Source organism: Malurus melanocephalus, unplaced genomic scaffold (assembly GCF_030028575.1).
Source record: "Malurus melanocephalus ecotype Western Australia unplaced genomic scaffold, MMel_1.1 scaffold_1150, whole genome shotgun sequence".
NCBI lineage: Eukaryota > Metazoa > Chordata > Aves > Passeriformes > Maluridae > Malurus > Malurus melanocephalus.
Window position 1 is genome coordinate 19,877 of NW_026624382.1, and position 27,149 is coordinate 47,025.

The following is a 27,149-nucleotide window of genomic DNA, read 5'->3' on the forward strand; positions in this document are numbered from 1 at the left end:
ACAGACAAAAAAACTCAACCAAACCCAAAAAAATCCACTGCTGTGGCTGGCTAAGAGTTTACAGAAAGTTGCGGAGAAGTTTTGTGTGGAAGGATGACCAAACGGACTATGATACACAAGTCAAAAACATGTGCAAAGAAAGAATGGAACAGAAGGGTAAAAATAAAACATTTCACAGCCCTATCAATTTCTTCCAGTTTTAAACTGCTCCATGCTTCAGTATGTTATTTCTGGCTTATGCAGACTTCATACTCCACCATAACCTACTGGATAAATAGGAAGCTGAGAGCTCTGAAGAGCTTAAGGACTGCAGGAAAAGGAAAGACTTCATCCCAGAAAAATGAAGCAGTATTGGGGAAGAAGATGTCCCCAAAGCCTTTATTTTTGGAGTGACAACACATGTGCCCTGGTGTGACATCTTGACAAACAGTACCACCAGGTCCCACCACCACTGAGATCCCTCTCGCATTCTGGAGATCACAAAGCCCTGCAGGGAGCACTGCCAGGCAGGGCACAACTCGTCCCCCCAAGTCTCAACAAGATGCCAACACCACTGAGGTTTCCCTCCTTGGTGATGCTACTGAGCAGCTTGCTCCTCCTTCTCCACCAGGCACCCTATCCATAAATATCTGCATGGCTGGGAGTCACCTGCCTGGGGTCAAGAAGGTGGGAAAAATCTCCTGCAGCTCTGGCTCTTCATTTTGAGTGCAGCAGTCGCAGTGATTTTGATGCAGCTGGAGCTCCATTCATCCAACTTTTCCAATGCAAAACAACATCTATGTAAAGGCAGCAAGTTCCTCCTCCTCATAAAAAGCATTCTTYGAGTTTAAAAATCAACACTTAGCCACAAGATTGAGCTAGTGGAGAAACTTAGGAGCACTCCCAAGTCACTAAACATCAGCCAGTAGTATTTTAGCAAAAATACACTTTCCTGTTTACACAGGCTACTCAATATTGCTTAAACATTTGAGTATTCCAATGTGTAACTCAGTGAGAGCTGGCACATGCCCACCCAAGAAACATTTTGACAGTCACCCCCTTTCTGATGAGCACAGAAAAGCCACACACACACATCAAGAGCCACTGTCCATCCCAGCAGAGCACAGCTCGCCCAGTGAATTTGGGAACAAAGCAGCACGAATCAGTAAAAAACTCTGGCTCCAGCGGTGCCTCCCCCTTGGTCTGTCCCATCCCAGTGCCTATAAATCACTTYTGGCAGGTAGTTGGGAAGCAGCTGCTAATGATAGTTTTGCTGCAGAGTGCAGGAAGTCACCTTTTAACCCTGCCTGCTGTTGTTTGTCTCCCTGAGCGTGACAAAAGGACAGATGTGGACAACATGCCAGCCCTGGGGAGGATCCGGTCAAAACCCAGCAGGGAGTCTGACCTGGGCCCATGCTGGAGAAACATCACCCTCCAAAAAAACACCTTTTGGCTTTGCATGCTTCCTGGGACTCATCTTCAAGCAGCCTGATGCTTGTACTGATTTTTCATTCCTTCACCCGAACAATCCAGGGGAGTACCCTAAAGACAATTTTGAGTTTGCTGTTGCTGCACTGAGGATATCCCACATTCTCCCTTCCTGCCATCCAGGCTCCAGGGGACAAGGAGAGCATTTGTAATATAACAAATGCACTTACACGTGTGCATTGGGGGTTGAATTAAGGTGAGCAAACAACTTCATYGAGAAAAAAATATATAATGTGAGTGACTTGTTTTCAGCACACTGAATAGCCCTAATCAGATTCACAATTTCAATTTCACTTGACAGGTTGTTTTTAATTTTTAACTTTTATTTGGTAGTATGCAAGGTCAGCAGCTTTTGTTTCAGCAAAGCTCCAAAATACATTTTAGACAACACATGAATGAAACAGGAACGAGCTGAGCAGGAATCTCAGAGAGATACCACACTCCTGTGCCTTCCTCCACCTGAAGAACACCTGTCTGAACTTTCTACATTTTACACACATGTCAAACACCTCCAAAGTTGCTTTTTGTTAACAATCGTGATTCAAAACCTTATTTCCTTGAGTATGCACCTGAGTAGCAACTGGCTGAGTTTGCAGGGAGTTTCTTGAGGACAGAGAGGAGTATTAGGAGCTGCAAGACTAAGCCATAAGAAATTCAARGGTGATCGTTTCTTCACTTCTAGCCCCTGCCATCACCTGCTCTGACACGCTTTTCACGTGGCGACAGGAGGCCTCACATTCTGCAGAGGATATATTTCCATCAAATAAAACACACCCAGTGGCCAAACATGATGATGGCTGAAAGCCAGCCCTGAGGCATAAAAAAAAACCTTTCTAACTTTGCCATGTAAACCTGAACATAAAAGGAGGGACCTTGGGTGACAGGTACTTACAGTGAAGACATCATCATCGCCGACCTCGGCCTCGTTGTGAAGGGTGGACGAGGAAGTTGTAGATCCTAGAAAAAACCAAACCAAMAGCTTTTTAAACATGACATTTTCATGATATTTTTTTTTTGAGGACATTAAACATTTGGATTCTCATAGGTTTGTGTGTTATACATGTGTGAAAAAGTGGCTCAAATTAAGGAAGAACAACCCATCTGCTGGTGGCTGGGTTGGAGAGGTAAAATCTGAAAGTGTTTCTTGAAATGCAACTGTGTGGCTGCCAATGCTAATTAACAATGATAAAAATAGCAGGTACCATTTCCAATTACACAAGACTAATTTCTGAAGAATGTAAAGCTATGGACTAACCAGTGCTCCAGGATGATTCTCAGCTGTCGAGAAACCATGTATGAGTTTTTCTTTACTTATTCCCTAAATCTGGTGGGGGGATTAAATTAGAAACCTTTAATTAAAAAAAAAAAATGAACCACACTTTGACAATAGTTAGATTGGGTTTTTTCCTTTTTCCTTTTAATTTTGGAAGTTGTTGTAGACTGTAAAGGTCTTCTCTGTTATCACCTACTTTTCAGATAATTATCTCGCTCCACGTAAACGACATTTGAAAGGAGCTGATGTGTGTAAAGCCACAGACAAGAAAAGTATTGGGGTGATAMTTTCAGTAGGTACATTTGGCAATTTTGTGGAAGAGTGAGAAAGCATATGAAAAAGCTTTCCTCACCCCACAGGTGAGCACCCATGCCACAGAAGGGCTCCAGGGCAGGTAGCACTCATCATTGCTGGACTTGACACCAAATTTATGCTGTACCTAAAAAGGAATGACTCCTCTCCCTACCCATATCCAAGACCCCAGACTCCCTTCCTGGCTGGCTTCATTTATCCTACCAAAGAGSGTGGGTGCAGCAAGAGGATCTGACCCAGGTCAAAGGTAATTTTTTTTTGATGCAAGCCCACTGCTAGACTGAATTACGGCCAAATCACACTCCTGACCAACACTGCTGAACAGTTTGTACCKCCTTCCTTCTGGAAATTTGTTAAAATAACGTGTTTTATATAACACTATTGGCACCAGCCTTGGCTGCTCTCAGTTGCATCATCATGRAGATGTGCAGAGCTAAGTGTGAAAGCCCACTTAAAACTCTGAGTAATGTGGAAACATTTGTGCCATTTGCTACATTAGCTTTAAAATCAAAAAAGCTGACATTCTGTGGAGCTGCATAAGGGCTCCTGTACCTGTGCCCCAAACTTCTGATGCTACAGGGAAYGAACTCCTGGTTAAATATTCACAATAAAGCAGTGATTTCATGAAGTGAAGTTCTGAATGCACACTYAGTTCTGCCCAATATTACCTCCTGAATTTGATCAAGTGTATGTGAACAAAAAATGAATGATAAATGAAATCCCCTGGCCGATGCTGTGTGTGCATGAGCCAGTTATTGTTTTTCATTCAGAAAGMCTTATTTGGAAGTTAAGGAGGAACACATTCATGAGGATCAGCCTGTACTGTTAATGGGATAAATATAGATTTGCTGATTTTGAAGTATCTGAGATACAGCAAAACTTGATTCTAAATACCTCCACTTTGAAATGGATCAAGAAGAGCAAAACAGGAGCTGCCAAGTATCAGCTTCTCCAAAATACTACTCAATACAGCTGAGTTATTATCTCCCCGAAACTTTGCACAGTCCCATGCCACTTAGATAAAACATCACTTTTATGACTCAAAATGCTTCACAGTTTTAGCAAGAAGAATGCAGAAAAACTACCTGTAACTTCCTCATGTTAATGGCTCAGAAAAAAACAAATTAATTGAGAACATTGTTCCTCTAACTGGTGAGGTATTGACCAGCAAGGAGTTCTGGGGCATTAATTCTCTCCCAGTATCTACAATTTCATGTTAAAGCAAGGAAAGGCCATGCAGAACATTAAGCTGCCTCATGGAGGTAATGTCCTCAACAAAGGATACAAAAATGTACCATCTGTACATAAAAATATCCTGGTCACACTGGAAGGGAAGGTAAAAGGTTTTGGATACTAAGTCCCTACATAAAGTAGTATGGTTAAAAAAAGAAAATCAAGAAAAAAACCCATGAAGAATCGAATTTCATTAAAATAAAGTACAATTGAATTATAGCTGCATTGTGATTGTGTGATTGCAATGAAATGTGAAAAGGAAAAATTTATGACAACTTCAAAGCACAGACAATTCAAACGCATTTTTTACAGAATTAAGAAAACAACACCCCAAAACACAACAAAGTCTTCAAGAACTACCATTCAACTAAGAGGATGCAGACAAAACTAATTACTRCAAAATAAAACCAAAAACAAACTGAAGTTTTATTCAACTCCAGGCAGGGATTAATTCTATGATTTAACAAAGACTCGGTGTGATGAGATTTGACTGCACATGAAGAGCCTGGGCTGTTTGAGTTGCCATCACCAGTGTGAAACCCAAGCCYATCAAAAACAGCAGTGACAACAAAYATGATGACAAATAATGGGAGAAATCTGGACAGACAGGATTGAAAAATGCCTGGACTTAAACACCTTACCTCCTTCAAGGGATTGAGAAAATTAATAAAATTCTTAAAGCGGTGGGATAAGGGCCCCAGCTACACTTGCACAAGAGACCTCCAAGCCCAAGGACTGATTTTAAACCCATCYCTCTTTCCCAGCTCCCTGATTTAAACCCTCTGCCCACTCTTCCAAGGGTGGAAGTGTCCATTCCATGCTACCTTCAATGAGGTCCTCGATGGCTTTCCTCACTCCTCGGTCGAAGGCTCGAGCGTCAGCGGGGCTTTGAAAAGTGAGCCCAAACTTCCTGTTGTCAACTTTCCAGTGGTGGAAGGTGGGGTTTGCCTTTGTGTACACCAGGTCCTTCTTCACAAAGCACTCCAGCACCACCTGGGAGGGCATGAGCCCCAAAAGAGGAGTAAAGGCACTTTTCCCAGCCCAAGGACACAGCCAGCACGGTCTCAGGATGGACCCAAAAGCAAGCCAAGTCATGCCTCGTGTAGGGGAACATCCTTCCCTACCAAATGATGACTAATAAACACCAGACACTGCAATTGTTCTCAAAACCATTGCACATTCATCTTTTGCTTGTGCTTTGAGTAGGAGCTCGTTCCCAACCCCAGGAACATCTTTTGGACCCAGCGTGACACAGGTTAAGCCAGCGGGAGAGGGCTCAGGTGGAAGGAGAACCTCTTCCCTCAATGATTTTGACCAGGAGAAATTTTATCCAGCAGCCACAGATTTAGGAGGTGCTGCAATACTCCCCTCACTGTTTTTTAAATTATTCACCCCCAGCCAGACATTCATCTCAAGTTTTGCTGTGCCAAAAGCCTCTCTAGAGTGATGCTCAGGGGACAACAGGAATGGCTTGTCATGTCTTACTCCAYCCCTCAAACCCCATAAGCATGGCTCTCAAATAACATCAAAAAAAAGCATCCTAAGCAAAACAGCATTGCAAAAGACAAACTATAATTGAAATAAATTTAAAACACCAGTGTTTTTGGAAGCATGACCATTTCTCCCTCAAATAATGCATTTTTTTAGCCTGTGGAAGGAGTGCTGCTTTTAAGCTAGCCTGTATCTTTACAGGAGTGCATTTCAGAAGAATCAAATAGATAAAAACAAGATAACAAAGAATAACATTTAAAGWGGCCCCTGGAAATCAGCAAAAGGCTTTATTAATTTGATTTGTGCAGGGATAGAAGAGAGCTCCTTTTTAGATAAACAGCTACCAGGAGAAACCGAGTGTGTCAATTCATAAGAGACAACTTGTCTTCATATTCTCACTCAGCTTGTTCAAACCTTGAACAGCACGCAGCATAAATAATTCATAGCCCTTTTAAAAGGCTTGCACTGCATTACTCAGTGCAATGTGACTGGCTTCATGGGCTCTTTACACTTCAATTCACTTTTCACTTACCCCCGCACTAGGTCTAAGAAAAAAAAGAAAAAWCCAGAGGCCTTCTTTCATTCAAAGGGGATCTTTGCATGTCGATGTCAAAAATTTACCTGTTCCTTACAGGTGGCATCAYGCCAGCCTAGGTAGCAAAAGACAGCAATTCTTGATGAGGATGGGTTTGTTTTGTCCAATCTGGAACTATTTGCACATGCCTGTTTTTTTATGTTCTTTTAAAACAGAAAAAAACTTGCACAAGAACACAATAGCAATAGATTTGGGATAATTCTCATTATAAGAACAGACAAAAGTTGAATTAGGGTCTATTACCAGTTTGTCTTTCTGCCTTTCACCATGGATTAGAAATCCACTTCTTCCATTGCCCTCCGGGTACGTGACCTTGCAGACGCCAACTCTACTGAGACCGCCTCCTTCTTGCGGCAACCATCCCCCACTGGAGTCATCTCGGGTCATAACCACAGCTTTGACTCGCACAATATAGCTGTCACTGCAATGGCAACAAAACAAAAACAGAACCTTTGGTGAGGGAGCATCACATCRCAGCAGCTCTTCTTGAGGGCGGCGTTTAGACGGCGCTGGGCTGACCCCGACGGAGAGTTCCTGCCTGGGATGGAAGTTCCTGCCCACCTCCATCACAGAYGGCCCAAAACACTCAAAAAAGTGTTCTTCATTAGGAAAGAGACCCACCCAACAGCAAGGAATGAACCCGCCGGGTTTCCAAATGGATCAAACAACCTGTGGTCCCTGACACTGCCTCATGCAGCAGGGACAGGGACAAAGAGAGTGGGGTGAACCAGCACCACCCCAAACCAACTCCCACATTGGGGCATCAGGTCTCCGAAGTGCTGGAAGAACACAGGGAGCTCAAATAACCCATGAACTAAGTGTTTCAAGGTTTCTGTGATCAAATTTGTGAAGTGGGCTTTGGAAGATGACACACAGATTCCTTCACATCTGAGACAGCTTTATGGGGAAAACCCCACAAATGTGGCTCCAGCTGGTAACTCAGATGAAAGGAGACGGGAATAAGCTCAGCTCAGGTCGTCAGGACCACACCACGTACCTAAACTGTTTCACCAGCATTTCAACCGGCTTTGAAAGGCAGTGGCATCACCTCACAAAAAACTATTCTGGAGACACCTAAGATTTGGGGTTCATCCAGATGCYCACAAGAGCTCAGAAAAGATCCCCCAAAGGGAGACTCCACTCTTCCAGGACTCCTCCCATACCCTTTCCACAAAGCAGTCACTCCATCATCTGCTGGACATCATCTGGGGACATCACTTGGGGGTCACTTGGGAAGCAGAAAAGCCCCTGCAGAACTCACATGAAAGCCACACATCTTGCATGGAACACGCAACAGACCAAGCTAAAATGGGCTGTGCCAGCACAGAACTGCCGGGAAATACCCAAATCAGCTTTTCTGTCCTCATGCTGATGCTGCACCGGTACCACCCATGATGTGGGGACATTAATTAATGCAGGGATGCTGAGGACAGGGCTGTGATGYCCCTGCAGGGAGGTCACCATGGTGTGCTTGTGTGACAGCCACGGCACCCTTGGCTGCAGAGCTGCTGAGGCACCTCGAGATACCCAAAATGCTGCTGCAGGGCACTCAGACCCAGGAACATTGACAGGGATGAGAAAAAGGGACGTTCAAAATAAAGTGCCCGGGGATTGTCCATCTCCAGGCCACCAGGAGACCTCAGAAGGGGAAGGAAGTGCTCCATCAGCAGCCTTTCAAAATGACAGGTATCATCCTTTATGGAAAGAAATTCCTCCCTGAGGAAAGCCTGGCATCCAGACATTTTCCCAGCATCCTATACAACATGAMGAGCAGTAGTAGCTTTCTTCATCCTGCATCAGGTAAAACTGCCACGTTCAGGTAAAACTGACATGTTTTCAGACGTTTTTGCAGCACTTTTGCAATTCAGGTGCTAACACTTGAATTCTAAGCTTCCCTTTCTCTAACACGACCAGATTTGGCATCTAAGCAAGCAGGCTCCTGGCTCCCACCTGATGGCAATTTTGAGGACAAACCAAGGGAAGCAGTGAGCATCTTCTGGGACCAGCTCAAACCTTCTGCAGCTACACAGATCTCACAAAACACACACTGCAGTTTTCTCTTCGCAGCCTTTATTTCATGGATACATCAACTTTCTCACTGGACCTACACAATGGCAGCAGTGCACAGATGCTAAAAGYTGATCCCCTGTTGCCCTGAGTATTTTGCACTGGCTGATAAAAAGCTYTCCAACACACTGAGATACAGAGCCCATGGGGTCCCACAGCTGACAGACAAAAGGCATTCACAGAACTGAGAAACTGTGTTTTTAAGAATATTTTTTGCTCGAGCCCTTAAAGCAGCTTCCTGGTACAGTAAACAGGGCAAGTGTATCTATAAATAGACCCAGCTACCTTTTTACTTTTTAATGAAAACCCATTTCTAGATTTTACARTGGCAACTTTAATCTCCTGACTTCCTGATACTAAGAAATAAGCAAAATACTTCAGCTAATTTCCTACTGTGCCAAATCCAAGCCGCTTCTATCCAAGACAGTTTTTGTTTTCTTCTCTGCACCTTTCCCATATGGTCTATAAGGATTAGCAATTAGCAGATGAAATAAAAAGAAAACCAACTATACATTTCTATATCTTGCTACTATTCCCCAAGGACCCTTTCTGGACTTATTTTTAGCTCTCTTCTGAAGTCAGAGCCGCTCAATATGACCTTCCCTCTCATCCTCCCGCAAAAGTCATCCACASAAACTGCAGCTTCTCCTTCTACACTTGAAAATTGCCACTGGCATTAKAGCTTCCTGCAGGATTTACCATTCACTTTTATGGCAAGAGTTGGAACTTCTGGCTGTCCCAAAAGTAATGTTGTCTTCAGTTAGTTTGCTGCAGAAATTGTCCACTTAAAGGAAAATCAGGCAAGTAGCAGCTGTGATTCCTGCCAGTTATTTACGCATTTAGATCATCTCTCAGTGAATTCTCCAGGTCCATAATTACATTTGAATATTAGTGGATGCCTTTATTTTAAATTTAGGTTCCCCGACTATCCCTGCCCTTTCTAATGACAATCTGGAGGGGCAGAGCCACATGGCTTTCATCTTCATATCCACACCTACCCACGACCTATGGCTCTTACAAACTCTGCCACCGCATGCCGAGAGAACACCATTTAAACTGCATCTTCCCRTTCTGAAGAGCAACCTCTTTAAATGCATTAAGCCAGAAAATCTAGTTTCCAWCCCCCTACCACGGCAAGACGACCTCTGTTCCCCTATTAGACAAGAGTCCAGCAGAAGGGTTCACCTTTGGCAGGGCAGGCAGAGCTCTGGCTCCATTAACGTAATCCCTTGGCACGATTTCCTGCACGATCAAAAGTCACCAGTGACGCTTGGCTCCCTGCAGAGCTCTGTCCCCACTCCCACTCTGCTCCAGCCACGGGCACATACTTCCCAAAGCACAACCTGTGCCAAGGGACTTGGAAAAAAACCATGAAAAAGTAGAAGGGAAGGAGGTGGTTAAGGTTTCTTAGGGCTTGACATCTTGGTTTAATCTCTGGATTAGCACTCWGAAGCTGCACTTGAATTTTCAAGGCTACACACAGCTTCCTTCAGTCTTCTATGTCTAAATCCTGCCTGCTGTTTCCATCCACAAGCCTAGAATAGGCAATGCTTCTTTCCCTCATGCCAGTGTTGATAAATACTTGGGAGGTACTCAAATATTYCAGTTCCATATAAGGACCTCGCTTCCTTAGTGTAAAAGCTGTTTATTTTCTTTGCTATTTAATTTTACACGACTGCGTCGAGGCTCTGGCTGGTTCCAAGTATTCCAAATCCTGAGGAGCAAAGGAGTGATCTGCAAATCCTGTGTGTGTGTCACTGATGAAACCCTGGTGCACTGGAGCAGCAGAACAAGCACATTTAAGTCATTCACCTGCATTTTTATCACAGCACCGGCACAAATTGACTCTTTCAGAAGAAATGGTTAATGAGGTTTGTGAAAATATTTGGTCTGTTACCATTAATGAGATTCCCCAGAGTAGCCTCAGTCCCCCTCGTTTTATTGGATCCTTGAAACTTTCAAGATTGCTCTAATTGTTGGCTTTATGGCCTGCCACTATGTGTAATTTCATGCAAACTATTCTTAATTATGCTCTTAAAAGTTATCTTAACCCTACAGATTTGTCTTCAGCAGCCTTAAAAGCTTGGGAATAAAGTATCTAAGGGATTACCCAGCTGCATGGCAGCCAGCCACTGTGTTCCAGGGCTGCTCCAGGTTGTCTGCCTGCCCCACCCTGAGTGGAAAAAAAAACCCAAAAAACCAGAATGAACTTGRGGAATAAAGGTAGCACCAAAAATCACGTGTTGTTTTTATTGGAAGGAAGAGAACCCTTTAAAAATTATAGCTTGTGGGTGTGCATAGGTATCTATAAAAGTATTAAATAAAGTGTGTGTGTGTATAATTGCTCTTCCAGAGGACACAGAATTTTCCTAAACAAGAAGCGACTGAGTGATGACCTCTGCTATTGCTGAAGCCTGGTTTCAGTACCCACAGTCCAACTCACAAAGCATTTGTGTGTCTAAGASACAGGTGACATTTAAGGCTGACAGAAGTGCTGTCCCCCAGCATGCACAAASGGGGCTGACATCATCCTGTGCTCTCAGACAGGAGCCACCTCACCTCCAGAAACACCAGTGGGGGACAAAGCCATGAGCCCCCTGCAATCCTGCATCCAGGACTTAGCACCAAACAATTCACTCCTGAGCTAAGGCCTTAATTTCACAACTGTCTTCGTAAAAGGAGGGTCAAAACAGACAACTCCCTTCCACCAGCTGCTCTTCTCTCCCACTTTGCTTCCAAAGCAGCAACTGCAAATACCATCTGAGATATCTAAAAGTCCCAAGGGGAAAAAAGAAARTAGTCCAACCCACTACATTTACTGCTTTTTTTTCTTTTCAGTCACATTTAGCATCTAAAACACTTCCCAGACACCTTCCATAACTCATTAATATTTTTCCCTCCAGCCAAGCTACCTGACCAAAATATAAGCTTATAAACTTGAAGCCATAAGGCACTTTGGTATTTTCCTCCCTTCACAACTCTGCAGCTCTGGCTCAGCTGGATGTATTTCACAGTGCCAGGTAAATTCCCTGCCCCAGCAGCTCCAGCAGCTGGAGTTAAAGCCATCCCATTTTGCCCAGGTGATTGCTGCGAGTTATTTTACAAGGATCCTCCCTGCAGTTCATCCCACAGCCAGAAAGCAGTGACATTTTGGTGGAAAACATGAAAAGCTGCTATTTTTGGAGTCCCACTTCCTTGATCTGTTGGTTGGTTCGTGAACCTTCTAGCAARGCTGACGTATCTGCAGACTATAACCAGCATTTTCTTCTTCAAATCCTAACCTAACAATTTGTTAGAAAGAAAACTTCTGAGTGCATGGTGGCTGCAGCAAAATGAAGTTGACATTTAGATTTCCAGCAGGTTTGAAATTTTTTCATTTAGTAACACCAAGAAAAAAAAGACATCTGTGTCTGTCTGGCCACATCAAATGTTAGAACGGAACCAGAAGAAAACCACAGAAAACCTCCCAGAAGTTTTCCTTGCCCTCACCTCTGCATCACACCAGGAACAAAGAACCACTTTACCTGCAACCCAACTCCTGTAGAACCAATTTGCAACCGGTATTTTTATATCTTTCAAATCCAATACCATCAGAATAAAAGGACATCTGGGAAATTTTAGTTTCTATACAGTCAGAATAAATAAACTCTCCACATTCCTTACTCCAGAGATGCTGGTTGAGTTTAGAGCAGTCCCAAAGGCAAAATGAACAGGGGTCATGTCTCCACAGCCAGTGCTCAGCAAACCTGGGTTTGCTTCCAGGACTGCAGCACATCTAAAAATCCTCCATAGGAAAAACTAATCACAGTTTTGTTTGGTTTGTTTTTCCCTTTTCCAGAAGAAAAAGGACTTCTCAAAAAACCAAGACACCTGCAACAACCCAACCACCCGCCTCCACATCTCCCTTAAATGCCGAGGCAGTGAGGAACAAAGGAACCCTTTCACCAAAACGTTTGTTCAACATTTAAGGCTGATTTTATTGAGTTTACGAGAAGAAGCTCTATCCTAACTAGCTCAAATGGGATTTCATAATCCCATAATTAGTTCAGATCCTTCCAGGAAGTACATGAAAATTCATTCCTGAAATACATACATACATATATATATTAAAAAATACACATATTATGTAGTCCTGCATGGACTAAATAATTTTTTTTGGCCAGCCAACTTTCTTTTCTGTGTCAGACTTGGGCAGTGATCTCCACAAAGTGCTGTACATGTGGGCAAAACCTAAAATAAACTGGGAGCAGCTTTTTAGGGAAAAAAGCTGGCTTGCAAGCATGCTGATGGGCAAGGAAAGAGCCACTGATGCAGTTCAAGTGCATGGAATTTAAGRTCTCTCACCAGAAATTAGCTCACTACACAAACAATATTGAATTAAAATGAAAGTCTAATGGCAGTTGGGGCAGATTAACTTATGACTTGTGTCTGTATTGAGGCATTTATGYAACATATTGTTGAAGCTGTGTTAGAGCTATCAAAAACCACAGCAAATCTTGTTATAAAAACACCCAAAACACTGGTTTTTTTCTTCTTAAAAGGAAGCTATGACATCACTGGGACACGAACACTAAAGACAAAACTTTTAATGAGCAAACATTCAATGACATATCTTAAAAAAAAGATTTTCCTTAAAATCCATAAAACAGATCAACTTTGCAATAAATGGTTATAGTTGCACAAGGTGGTATCTCTTGAAAAGTTGAAAGGGCAGCATAATACAGTTGAATAATTTGCCCTGCACCTCATGCAGTACAGGCARGAGTTGCAGCCTCAACTCCTCCTATTTTCGTGAATATTAACAGATTACAAGGAAGCTAATTAGCACTATCATTTACAGTAATGAGTAATAAATTGTTGTTGCATGACAGATGGTATTTGTTTTACATCACGTGTAAGATAAGCAAAAATGGCTTGAAAGTTTCACGAGCCAAACAGGTAGATTCATAAGATCTGCATCATGAATTGATTTCCCACACCTCAAAAAAAGGTCACCACAAGGCCGTAATTTTTTTTCTAAAATAAACTCACCATAAGTCCTTCTTTACTGCTATCCTATGGTAGCTAATGAATACCAATATTCAGAAAAAAAAACCCAGACAACCACAGAAACAGCATTCCATAAAAATGATTATGTCTGCACACAAACATATACACAGTATTTCTGTAAACTCAAAGTTCACAAGAAAAGAAAAAAAAACGGCTCACCCAAAGGAAGTTGAATTCTCCCCCACTCTCCTCCATTTTTGATCAGTGGAGACTACAACTCTATTTATCCCTCTGTAAATCCTCAATGACACTTATATTACAACTATGAAGAGTAGATAACATTTTGCAAATATTAAAAAAATAATTCTGTGACTCAATTCCAGCTGGGTCTGTATCAGAGAAGGGGTGAGGGAGTAAGTAGGATAACTGTGATCTAAATCTAAGAGGTTTTCATCTTTTGCCAGATGAATGAAAATATATAAAGAAAAGACTACATTCTTGGCTACATCAAAACCAGCGTGCACATTGTTTTTGCCTTCAACCACTCTTTAAATCCCCTACTCCATCAAGTGTCCATGGAGAGGGACATCAAGGGAAACCGCTTCCCAGGCAGCATCTATTTTTCCTGTTGGTATTTAAAGAGAGGGTGAATGTAAAAMCATTAGTTGTCAAAAAATTTATATAAATGAAAGGCTGTGTTTCACAGAAGAATTCATCCATATTCACTGATTAATTATATGCTGATTTAGACAACATTCAGAGGAGCTGTGGGGGCAGATGGGGGAAGGCAGAGGGGGAAAAAAAAACCCAAGAGTAAAAAATATGGAATTATACGCAGCCAGAGCACACTTACCTGCTGGGGGATGCCATTTCCTCTACATTTTAAACCTCTACTGCTCCGTTTCAGCAGCATTGGCAGCCTCCCTGCCCCAGCTGGCTGATTCAGTCTCCTGGAGGGATGGATGTGCTGCATTGTGTGGGGTGAGTCATCCCAGAGGTATCTGCACATCACAGCCCKGCCGGACCATTACTCACTGGCAATATCCTCCCTCCTCGGAAGAGCACGCATCGACCAAAGATCCTCGCTTCCCCACCCCGCTTATGGGACAGGAAAAAAATAAAATCATGATATGACTGCCATAAACTCAKGAGGAGGGTATTTGGCAGCAGCTGATGGGGCAAACGTGCTGAAACGTCACCTGCGCACCCAAGGCTGCCAACGGGTCCAAAGTTGAACAAAGGTGTCATTTCCTTTGGTGGCCCTTTATTCCCCAAAAGATTTTCCTCTGGTAGCCCATGAGCACTTCATTCCCCAAAACCTGCCGGGACCAAGGGTCCAAACAATGCCACCAGCTTGGAGGAAGTACTCCAACCTCCAAATGTGTCTGACTTTTAATGGGGTCTTAAATGCTTCCAATGGGCAAAAAGCTGACATCTCTAAGTATCAGATTCTCACAACTGAAGTGCCAACAGTGACATCCYTGCACACCAGCTTTGTTTTGGACASTTGGTCTCAAACACTCTCTGGGYGYTCAGAAGCCTCCACAGYTGCTGGAACTTCTCRCCYAGCCAGGGTGTCACCCCAAGAGGTYTAYGATGATCCCTRAATGTCCTCTMGTTAAAGCAGAAATGTTGCTCAAGAAATGTCTCAGCACCAGTAACAAGAATGAAAATTGTGATTCTGGGGCTCTGAAAGCAGTTTCTAAAAATACTTACCCAGTTTGTGAACTAATCTGTGCTGATGATTAGGCAGGAGGGGAGAAGAAAGCTAAGTGTTTCCAGGCTCGGCTGCTTTTGTCTGCCTTAAATCCAAACAGTTTTAACCCTGATTTGGGACAAAAATCCCTTTCTCCCCATGGTGGAGAATGRTGACTAAGGCAGTGCTGTCTGCAAGCATCCTTTAGGAAGGCTGCATCCCCACTTTACAGATGCTGACAACCTGGAATCATGCACACTCCTGAAAACTTCATGCTTGGACCATGGAAATGCTGAGCTTGAGACAAATGAGGCTTGAACCAGATTCAATGAGCAGACACCAGACTGCACAGAGGATGCTGGACATCAGAGGCAGTTGAACTAGATGGTCTTTAAATTAAAATTATCTTATGTTTCTGTAACATTCCAAATCACCAACATTATTTTCCTGCTTCTCTACAGCACCCAGTGAGCACATGTAAAGGTCCAGCTGCAGGCACCTATTTGCAACTTGGCTGGATTTTGTCATGACAGTGGAATCAAGCAACAGGCAAAGCCATGATGAAGGCAACACGCAGCATGTTAAGTTTGTTGCAGTGGTATCAACTAACAGCTGCATTTTCTGAATTTCAATATACAACAAAAAGAGATCTTTAATTTAATGACCAAAGGGTAGTCTGTGTTGRTAGAAGTGCATTTGCAACCAATGTCTTAACTCATTAGTCAGAGCATCATGCTGTGCAAGTAATTAAAAATAATAGGTATGGCTGTTTTCCTTTTTAAATTTTAATTACACATCTCCAAGTCCACATCCCATYCCATCCAGATGTACCAGAATTTGCTGCCTCACTTTCCTCTTCAAGCTCTGCTCTTTTACCATCAAATGCTCAATTTAGCACCCACCAGCTCCACCCTCACCTGTCTCAAGCAAGAACTCAGCACACAAGTCCAAAGCAAAGTCAGCCAGAAAAATTCAAGAAAGCTACCTGGCACTTTTYCCTGCAAGTCCAGTTGCTAAAGCTTGTCTCCCAAGGGATGGGGGAAGATGAAATTAGCCTCCCTGTGTAAGACAAAACTATCCTTGAACAAGCTATGTTGTAATCATGTTTTTGAAACAAYATCTCCCCAAAGCTTTCCTGTTTTCTCGCCTTCCTACTGGTCTGCAGGCCATCCTGCCACTGGTCCTCCCAAAAACTCAAGGCTTGGAGAGACTTGGGGCCATCAGAAGGTTCTTACAGATGAGCAACACTAAGAAGCAGTTGCAGCATTACAAATTACGTAGAAAAACCACCACACTGTGCAGGTAACACTGTTTCATGGGGCTGGGTTGAGGCACTGCCTGGATAATCTCTGCAAGATGCTGGTCTGTCCAGGGCTGGGGCAGGTGGGGACAAACATGGTGTGTGAAAATGCAAGGCAGAAGAAAGCTCTCTGTTACAAATGTTACAGCGTGCTCAGTCCATAAGGATGGAAATAATGCCCTTGCCTTTTGTCTACACCCAGAAGCTGCTGCGTGAGTCAAGAAGAAGCACCAGCTCATTCAGCTGGCTTCAAGCCCTGCTCTCAAGGGTTTTCTCCAAAGGGAAGCCAACACCAACTCACTGGATTAGCAGCAACTGAATCACTCACTGGTTGGGTTCTCACCTTTGCACATGTTCTTTATCCTTAAGGCTACGCTAACAAAACTCACTTCCAACACTGGCAATCCTGATGCACTTAAAACAATTTATTAAAATAATTATTATTTTTACCCCTAAATACTGCCCAGTCCAGTAGATTGCACACCCATCCCTGCGAGCTCGGTGCTACAGTGAAGTATCCTCCAAAGCTTTCTTGCAATTCCTAGTGAATTCCTTGGAAAACCTAGTTTGGGCCGGTGAGTGGCTGTGCCAACACATGAACATTTTCCTCATTTCCCAGCAAGATTCATGCTGCTACAGGGTTCTGCTATTAGAAATCTGAAGTAAACATTACAAATGGAGAGCCAGCACGGTGGTGGATATGCCTTTTGCTGCCTACCAGCCAACTGCAAGCACAGTTCAAAGAGCTGAGACTGCGGTGGGAGCAAGAGGAACCCAATTTCAATGCAGCTGCTGGAGAACCTGTGGTGAGGAGAATGAAATTCAGTCACCTCATTAGCAGCAGTCATGTCAATGGGCTGAATTTCTGCAGCAAAACACCAACAGAGGACACTGGCAGCTGTGAACCAGGCACAGAGATGTCTCAGCACACAATTCCAGAGCAGCATGAAGGGTTTGAGGATCTGCAGCCCCAGCTTCATTTGGGGAATACTGAAACTTGTTATACCTCACCATCTGTGAACACCAGGCAACCTGCCATAGGTGTAGCAGTCAAGATTAACCACAGCAGCATTGTCTGAACATTGCTTGCTGTGCCTTGTAAGAGATAATGAAGGTCACTTTACTCCATTTTGGTTTAAATAAAAAGAACTGCACAAAAACAAAAATAGAACAAAAAAACCTCCAACCAATCAGACCCCCCCCCCCAAAAAAAAAAAAACCAAAACAACAAACCCTAACAAAAGACTTCACAGACAGTCGGTGTAGTTCTATGCCCAGCACCTGAGAGACACCCACTGCACTTACGCTGTTCCTGTTGCCCACAAAGCTTTCTTGAATACTGGATTCATTGTGCTGCAGAGAAGAGCAGGAAGTAGGATAAAAATAGGAAAAAGGGCACAGAAGTAGGTCCTTAGGAAGGACTTCAAACATTTTATGATATGCTTTAGGCTGCTGAACATTCCGGGAGCACCGAAAAGCTCCTCCCTACATATGATTACCATGTTTTCTCTCTTCTGAATGTCWTTCTCATAGATGAATGGACCTTTGTACATTTGTATGACAACAAAAAATGACCCCAGCATAGATGGGTATTTCCAGCCAGGATCTGGGTGGAGGCCATATGGATTTAATTTTCCTGCAGACAGATCAAAGGAAAGCGCCAAGAGCGTCTTACTCGACTCCAAATAAACATCCATGACCAGAAAAGAGGTTACACAAATGACATGCACCGAGCTCCTCCACACCGGAAGAGCCTCATGTGCTTTTCTTCTAATTAAACCCTTCCTCCACGGCTCCTAATTGATACCTGGACAAACAGCTGTAATATGCTCCAGGAAATCTAACCCTGTACTTTGCCTTACTTGTCTGACATGACCTCAGTYGTCACAGGGCATACTGCAAACTTTCATTTTCTTGATACGAAACTGGTTTAAAAAACAAGCTACYGAAAAACCAAGGCCTAGCTCCTCCCTTCTTTTTTTTTGCACTTTAAACCACTACATCTTTGCTTACCCTTTCTGTAGAATAAAATTATTTCACCATGTGAGAGCAAGTGTCAYCATGCYTGCCCTGGATCAGGACATCCAGCATTAACTCTCTTCATRAGGGCATGCAGCAACAGGACAAGGGGGAATGGCTTTAAGATTAAAGAAGGCAGGTTTAGGTTAGATATTAAAAATAAATTCTGTRTTCAGAGGGTGGTGAGGCACTGGCACAGGTTRCCCAGAGAAGCTGTAGATGTCCCATTCCTGAARTGTTCAAGGTCAGGCTGGATGGGGCTTTGAGCARCCTGGTCTATCAGGAGATGTCCCTGCCCAKGGCAGGGGTTTTGSAGCAAAATGAATTTTACGGCTCTTTCCAACCCAAATCATTCTATGGTTYTRTAATTCTATTTCATAGCTTACTGATTTTATTATTTCAGTCCTATTGCAGGYAGAGATTTCTCACCAATACCTTGGGTTTCCTCTGGCCAACTGTGTGCATCTCCTAGCTCCTACTTTGTTCTCCCTGCTTTCCTGTTTACATCTCCGCTGTCGCTTCCCCTGCACAGCCGAAGGGCTTTGGAAAAAGGACAAACAAACAAGCGTTTCCTCAAGATGCTGGCAGTTGCGTGCCTGTGCYTCTCTTCCTACCACTGTCCTTTGCCTGGTCACAACACTGTCACATGTATTTAATGGCTTGTATTTCCTGTGCTCCGCTTTAACAGGCACAATCTTTTAAATGCTGAAAGATAYGGCCCTGCCAAGTGCCTGCTGAATGTATCCCTGGCCAGAGGGATTGTGCTTGCACACAGCAGAGAAATCAGTCAGGGGAATCATCTTGGGGTCAATCCTATATCCTCATTCTGGCAGGTAATTCCAGAAATTCCTTCCAGAARGATTTGGTGTAGGGACAGCTGGAGTCCTCTGATACACATGAAGGAGATCAAAGATTCCCAGGGTTTTCCCTTTTAGCATCAAAGATGGTGAAGGAGCTTCTCATGCTGTACCCATCAGGGTTTTTGGTATACTCACTCCCATCTCAAATCTTCTGGATTTATTGGGGAATACCAGAACACTGATGCCCCACATAAGACCAAAAAAACCTGCTAAGCAACAACTTTTGCAAGTCTATTAATTTAACTGGCCACAATGCTGTTCAAAAACATTAAAAAATGGAGAAGCAACATTATCTTCTTGCACAAGATCTGTGGGAAGAAAGCACCTACCTTTTTACTTTGGGCAAAGCCCCATCTATATCATACACTGTCCACTTCCAATAAATTATTAAAGTATCTACAAGGACGAAGATATGTATCTTGATTTTTTCTCCTAGCTTCACACTGGTTTTTCTGTGTCTCAAGCTGTGTGACAACCACTCTACGCATGAGCAGCAAATGATAAAGAAACCACAAGTGTTTATCTCAATCCAAAATGGCTTCATTTTTCCCCCCCTTCTCCTTAAACTCAGATTTAACTAAGGTTTCAATTCCAAGGACAAAAAGTTGACAGGAGGTGCATGCTTTCCCATTGATACTCCATCTACAAACTTTTTTCTTTTTTTATTTAAGGCAGTTTTATCTAACTACAAGTTTGACTTTAGGATACATCTACCTCCGCCACTACGTCTACTACTATCTCGGAGCAAGAGAAGTTATAGTAGGGAAGAACACTAGTTTGAAGATAGGTCTGTGTTCTATTTGCAGTTCCATGCCCAGCACTCCACTGTGATGTTCTGGCTCCCAGACAAGACAGCAGCAGAAGAGKGACTTGTCAAGACTGCCCTGCAAGGCCTTCTTTTCCACTAGAAATTAATATTCAGAGAAAACAGCAATGGCTTTCTGGCCTCCTAAGGGAGAGACATATGCACTCATTGTCCAAAAGCAAGATGAGTACAAACTTTGCTGAACAGTTTACATCACGATGGGAAGTCACAAGTTGACAAGATGTCTGGAAGAAAAAAAACCAAACTCAACAAAACATCCCCAGGCCTCTCTGAGTCTGATAAAAGGCTATTTCCAGCACTAATCTGCAAGGTGGAGCAAGGACCTGCAACTGCTCCTTCATCCAGGGACACCTTTTCATCAATATTAGCACCATGAGGAGGCTGGTGCCCAACCTGTGCTTCCTCCACTGAGGCACAGTGGGAGCTGCCAGCCCAATGTTTGGAGATGCTGTGGATATCAGCACAACCCCGTTCATTCCACCACAGAAACACGAGGCAGTGCCAGAAACAGCTCTGAGTTACAGCTCCAGTGGATTCAGAGATGGAATCAGGTGATGATGGCTCCATTCAAAATAGAAAGCTGAGGTGGAAAGTCAGTTACTCATCCAAACCCAATGCTCTCCCTTGGAAATGCATGGATGATGCATACCATCAATCCTGAGAGCAGARGAATCACATTTCTCCTGTCTTCACCCTGTCCAGATGTGCTTGGGCTGCACTGAGTCCATGCAGGACCTGGGATTAAAGTCCCTATCCAACACATGCACAAGCACACATGCTTTACGAGGAATATATTCACACATTTAATGCATTTATTTAAAAATCATGTTGAGATTAGCTAAAAGTAACAAAAGTCAGTAGTGTAGCAGCTGCACAGAYTGCTACCATCCCATTCTAACAAGGTCTGGATGTGGAAAGCAGGCTCTTCCCTGTTGACTAATGGCCAAAACTCACCTTGCTAAAGGATTAGGTGGAAATCCATGGCTGCCTCAACAGAAAGCCAAGGATGTAGCAGCTTCCCTCCTCTGAAATTCCAGCTAACACTTGGATAGGAGACCTCCAGATGCACTCACAACTAAGTAAATGAAGTCTAGCTAAATGTAAGCTTCGCCAAAGCTAACACAAAGACAGTGACCTCTGGAATTAAGTGTTACGTACAGATGTCCTAAAGGATGCCATGAACGAAGTCATAAAAGAGGTACTTTAACCCCTGGCAGTGATTCACCTAGATATTTTTTTTCTAGCAAAAAGCCTTATTACTGACAGGAGATTTTTCTGTTATTTGCAGGAAAATTCAGAGGAGAACAAATAGATACTAATTTGTTAAAAAGACAGATAAACATGTACAGGAAATACTTCTATAAAGGTCCTGATCCTCTGAAGATTAACAATCTACAGTACTGGAGACAAAACCATGACACTGAGGAAATAAGCGAACTATAAAAACAGGAAGAAGTGGAAGTTTATTTTTTTAATGTTATTTTGAGGGAATATTTGTTTTTCTGAAGCTTAAGACACCAGCAAAAGCCTCCATCTGCAGGTCACACTATTCTCTATACAAAAGCAGCTGCAGTGAATTTCCTCACCCAGGTCCCCAGAGCTGTCAGATRGGGAGGCCATCCTGTACATTACAGATCTGCTGCTTCCCCAACCAACACTGCTGTTCAGTTTTCACCTCATCTAAAGCCATTATGAACTGATGCGTGGACAATACTCTGGAGCTGACACCAATAAATCAAGTTATTTTGCTGTTGCGTTTCCCMCACAGACACAGGACTAGGCTTTCMCTCCAGATATATATTTTGGTGTATTTACTTTAACAATATTAAGGCAGTACTTGCTGGAAATGAAGGGCTTTGCCACAAACAGAAAAGCTGTTCTGGACTTCCCTTCCTTCGTTTTTGTTCAAATGAAAATAAAACCAACACCACCTTGTGAATGACAAGGTCACAGCTRGGATGTGCTGAGGCCAAACACCACTTCTGCAGCAACTTGGTGGCTCCAACTCTTTTCAGACCATCACAAGTCACCAAAGCTGAACAGACCTTYTGGAGGCACCAAACTTTGCTTCTGTCTCAGAAACATCTTGTGTTCACTCATGGCAGCATCACAAGGAGCTCTCAGACTCCTGTTGTGTCTCACACATAACTTATCTCACTGAAGTGAGTCAAGAAGAGGCACAGCACTGTCCAGGGGTCTTCTGCTATTAAAGGAGGTGGGGAGAATAGGAGACAGGGACACCACATCAATTTGTCTTCACTTGGGGTCTTTTTGAAGCAACTTCTCCACCTTTTTTTTTGCAAAAGCCTGCAAAAAATTTAGATAATTCCCATTGCAACCAATGCTACACACATGTATTCAATGCCAACCTAAAAGCAGCTTAAAGCTCAACTCTGTCTACGAAATTCCCAGAGCACAGAGAGCCATCAATGCAGAAAATAAGTTTAACTTAACCTGAAAAAAAAGGTTTAAATATTTATGGTCCTAATATGTCCTCATCACTTCACTCTTCRGCACCATTTATAGCTGAATTATTTTTGTCCACTGAAAGTCATCCCTTTGAACTAGGGCACTCACTGTTTAGSAAATATAATTAAATTTCCACGTTAGTTAGTGGATGTTAGTTAACTATCAGGAGGGAAATGATCTGTGTTAAAAAATGGTGAGTGCAATACCCTCAGTCCCGCTTTCCACTCGGGTTTGACCTCCACCACAACTGCAATGATGGTGCAGATGGTATTTTTATGGTTACTGCACACAAATATGTAAGTATCTATATTATTGGATGAAATATTAAGCAGTTGCTGTTTGTCTGAGACACAACACACCAAGCCACACACCTTCTGGTTTTGTGTCAGGTAGGACAGTGACTGCCTTGCAACAGTATGGTCATCACTGGGTGCCTGCCTTTTGCCAATTAACATTCTCTTTCACATGATTACTCATATCCAAATCCTGCTGAATTGCTGCAAATTCAACAGATCAGTTGTTACCTTTGCCACCTTTCAGGTTTGTCTCCCCCATGTGTGCTCACGTACTGGGGTTTTATGGGACCAAATGTTCTACACCACTTGTAGCTCCTCCTGTTAACTKCTGGTATTGGTAATTAAACAACTCATAYCAGTTAMAAGCRGAAATTGGAGTAATAATAAMAACAATAATAATAACAACAACAACAGACAAAGCCCATGAGTGCCAGCTTCCAGGAAATCAAATCAGAAGTGTTGGTCTCTGGCTAATGAAGTGCTTGAGGTGGTGGTAAGGAGCTGCACCCATATACAGTGCTTGCCAAGGYTTCCTGTGCTTTGCACCCTGAAATGTCACCCAGAAAAGTAATTTCAACTCTGAAATGACACCCAGATATTCTGACTTCACCCCCTCTTTGCTACAGATGAAGATGAAAGAATGAGCCACCAAAAGACCCCGTGTAATGCTTCCAACAAAAGCACCAAACTTTGAATCCTGCCATTGAGGCAGATCATCAGGAGAGAGCCATYTACCAAAATACAACAGTGTTTTTGCTCCACTGTCTGCCAATACCCAAGAGACACTTTCAGAAGTCACGCACTGGCTCTTCAAGTCCCTTTCTTCAAAGCATATAAAAATAGCATGAAGTAACAGCAAAGCACAATAAAATGATGGCTGCCTCATCCGGCTTCTGAGCTCTAGCAGCTCTGGTGACAGGACACAGTGTCCAGGACAGTTGTCAGCCAGATGACGCTGAAAGCCTTGGACTTTTGTTCTGGGACATCTCACAGCTTCTTTGCTTTGCACAGTCCTGGCTGCATGGGGCATTTTTGCCTTATACATTAAACCAATCGGTGTTTGAGATCCATCAGCACTTGGCATGACAATGACATCAGAAATAAAATCACCACCACCACAATAATGATAAAATTCAAGCAGCTTCAAAAATCTTCATGGCCCTTACAGACTCTGGACTCTCCTGCCAAGCCAGGTAGCGACAGGGAAGGCTGAGCTCTGGTGCCRGGGACCCCAGATACCCATCATGCCTATAATGACCAGCTGTTGCCAGTATGGAGGATGGTACCAACACTATTTCAACAATCCCACTCCTGGACAGCGCCTGGGATTTCCTCATGACCCTCTGCCAAGCTGGCATTGCCAACTCCAAGAGACTCCTCACTTGCTTTCCTGAAACGCTGCTGTGGAGTGGGCACAGACAGCTCTGATGAGCCCAGTGGTGCTCAGAGTCTCCAAATAGCTGGTTTTATTAACCTGCACCCACGGGCTGCTGAAGGTGTTACATCCCATTTAGATTTGTAGGGATAAAATTAAGCTTTTGTTTGATAGGGTGCAATATTTGCTCAATGCCATAATGCTTGTTCGGGCAGGCTTTTTATTCACCTGGGGCAAGCATGCTCTTCAAGTTTAATTAGATCATATCCCTAGCTRAAAAACTTAATAGTTAGTTGAAACTTCATGCCAACCTCTGGTCTGCTCTGCATGTCTCTCATGCCCTGTGTAATGGAAGTCCAAGGGTGGGAGCAGCATGGGGTGGGGAGAAGGTTTAATTTTAGCCAAAAGGAAGAACAGTCAGCACACACTGCCTAGTTAAAGAAACAAAAATAAAATAAAAACCCACTGTGCCACAGTCCTGCTCCACGACATGACCTGAGTAATACATGCATGACCCATAAGGCAGAGGAGCACTGAATGTCAAAAAATGTTCACAAAAATAGAGGCACAACCATGGACAACACGAGCCAAGAGTGCTGTGCCATGTAACGTGGGGAGATAGYCTGCACAGCCAACAAGGCACTCCTGACAAAACTAAGGCTCATTCTGCAGAGGGGAAGTTATCACACACAGAATCAAGTATCGTTTTTAAGCACAGGAGAGGTTAGTGTATTTAACATCTTAATTAGATCATGAATGACAAAGCCACAGTGCTGCAAAAGAAGTTCCTGTATTTAAAATGTTCCAAAATAAAATGAATATGCAGGGACTGGATTTCAACCTTTTAGGTATTTCCTTCCCCCATATTTAAGGTCTAGTTTTCAGAATACGTTAAATATAAAATAGSAAGAACATACACAAGCTGTAAACAAGCACAAACCATTCAACTTTTTTTTTTATTCTATTAACTGAAGGAACTYATTCATGTTCCCTGCAACACAGCTRCAAGCTACACTTTGCCCTCTCTCCAGTCATATGTTTTTTCCTGGGTTTCAAAGATTTACCTTTGGCGTCAAGGGAGTGTCTAAATTCCCTTTATGAATTATACAGCAAGAGATTCCTGAAACAGGTGCTCAACCAAGRACAATCCCATTGAWGCCATCCAAGGAAAACCCTCCTTGSTTTTCTGCCATCTCACTAATCTAGGGATCTCTAAGGACAGCTCTGCCAATCTACAGGTAAAACCTCTTTGGACCTTATATAATCCATCTCCAAGAAGAAGTTAGTAAGCTTTTCAAGTGTTTTGCTGTCCAGAATTTGAAGCTAAACTTCAAATCAGCAAAACACTCCAAAAGGGTTACTTATTTCATCGATGAAGACTTATCATTTTCAAGTGCCTTGAAATGCATGACATAACAGAAAAATTTACCTATGGATTTTAAAAAGAAAAAAAAAAAAAAGAGAATAAAATTCAACCAACTTTTCTGCATTTTTATGAGATCCTCATGAGAGGCTTAGGAGCTGGAGAGCYTTCTCCTAACACAACACCACCTCTGTAAAGCACAGCCTGGCTCCCTGCATTGTTTGCTCTGCACACCAACATCCACGTCCCTCTCTCCAACCACCACCATCCGTTATGCTTCACTTGCCTCTCCCTCGCTATTTACTTAAGGCTGGGTACGGCCAGGAATTCCTTCRCGTAACAAAATGTACAAATGTGCTTTTATGTGGGGCATTTCGATGCTGGAGAGCGCTCTCAAGGAGTTTCCCTTTTCTGTCCTGAGGAGCTGGCTTTRCTCAGAAGTTTGGGGAACAGCAGAAGTTTCTTGCCAGCAGAAGTCACATGCAGAAGCAGAGGAAAGGGGCTCAACATTTATTCCATCCACCTAAGGAWATGAGAGCTTAAAAGAGGGCAGAATCCAGAACATAAGACATGATAAGGTTTAACAGGTAAGAAAACAGCCAGGTATGCTGTATCTGGCAAGAATTCACCTTTGAACAATAAGCCAAGGAAGACTCACACCATTTAACACCAGAAGACATCACCTGCAGACACATATAATACTCACTCCTACYGGTCTAAGAAAAGCAGTCACCACCTCCTTGTGCCCTCTGTAGCCAAGCGTGACTCAACTGGCCCAAATTCACATCGTGGCAGTTAATAAAACCATAAACTGAAATTAATCAGTACAATAAAAATGAGTCCTTTTTCTGCTGACTCATCAGTAATTAAGATAAATTTCACTGCCATTCCATTCTTGCCTCCTCCCTGCCCACTGCTCTCATTATACACAGGGATGTTTACTTCCATATATGCTGAAAAATAAATCCTGTGCTAACCACACTCAGAACTAACATCAGTAACAATTTACCAAGTATTTTTTAATGCATGCTAAGATTTGGAGAGTCACTTTCCTATAAAGATGAGAGAGGTTGTGAAGGATCTGTCTTTGATGCTCGGTTCTCAACTGAAGGAGAGTCAATGCTAACCATTTCAAGAGATAACCTCTTCCAAACACAGGCATGTTCTCTGCACCCACCAGCAGCAGCTTTCAGCTGATCCCTGGAGCCCACTGAGGAGTTCTTCATAGCATTCATCACAATGAATAGCCTCTGTTGTATATTGTCTATAACTGTTCTCTGATAACTGGTCAGAAACAACAGATCCAGATGCCTCTTGCAAAGCAGTTGGGTTTTCCCACCCAGGCTTAGAGGGCAGGGGTTTCTTTAATACTGGACAAAGGCAGCACCTGGCTGTTTTAAACATCCATACCATGAGCAGAGGTAGCCAGSGCTCACTACTTGTTACCCGAGGTGAATGATCATCTGAAGAATGTCCAACCAGGGATGCTCATTTTCAGTCCCACATCTACCATTTGTA

At 43.1% G+C, this 27,149-nt stretch overlaps 1 protein-coding gene across 3 annotated transcripts in view; it reads right to left on the reverse strand.

The window, feature by feature from the left end:
* Positions 1-27,149, reverse strand: part of SPRED2 (sprouty related EVH1 domain containing 2) — a 58,085-nt gene that overhangs the window by 19,691 nt on the left and 11,245 nt on the right. Inside the window, exons 1-4 of one of the 3 annotated variants that reach the window (XM_057387166.1) lie at positions 17,729-17,865; positions 6,615-6,792; positions 5,110-5,278; positions 2,360-2,424 (exon numbers count right to left, since the gene is read on the reverse strand). In XM_057387166.1, the coding sequence (XP_057243149.1) occupies positions 2,360-2,424; positions 5,110-5,278; positions 6,615-6,792; positions 17,729-17,772 (456 nt within the window). In that variant the 5' untranslated portion in view covers positions 17,773-17,865. Of the gene's footprint in view, positions 1-2,359; positions 2,425-5,109; positions 5,279-6,614; positions 6,793-9,623; positions 10,020-17,728; positions 17,866-27,149 lie in introns of those variants that run through there. The other 2 variants (XM_057387168.1, XM_057387167.1) reach the window with 2 other exon arrangements.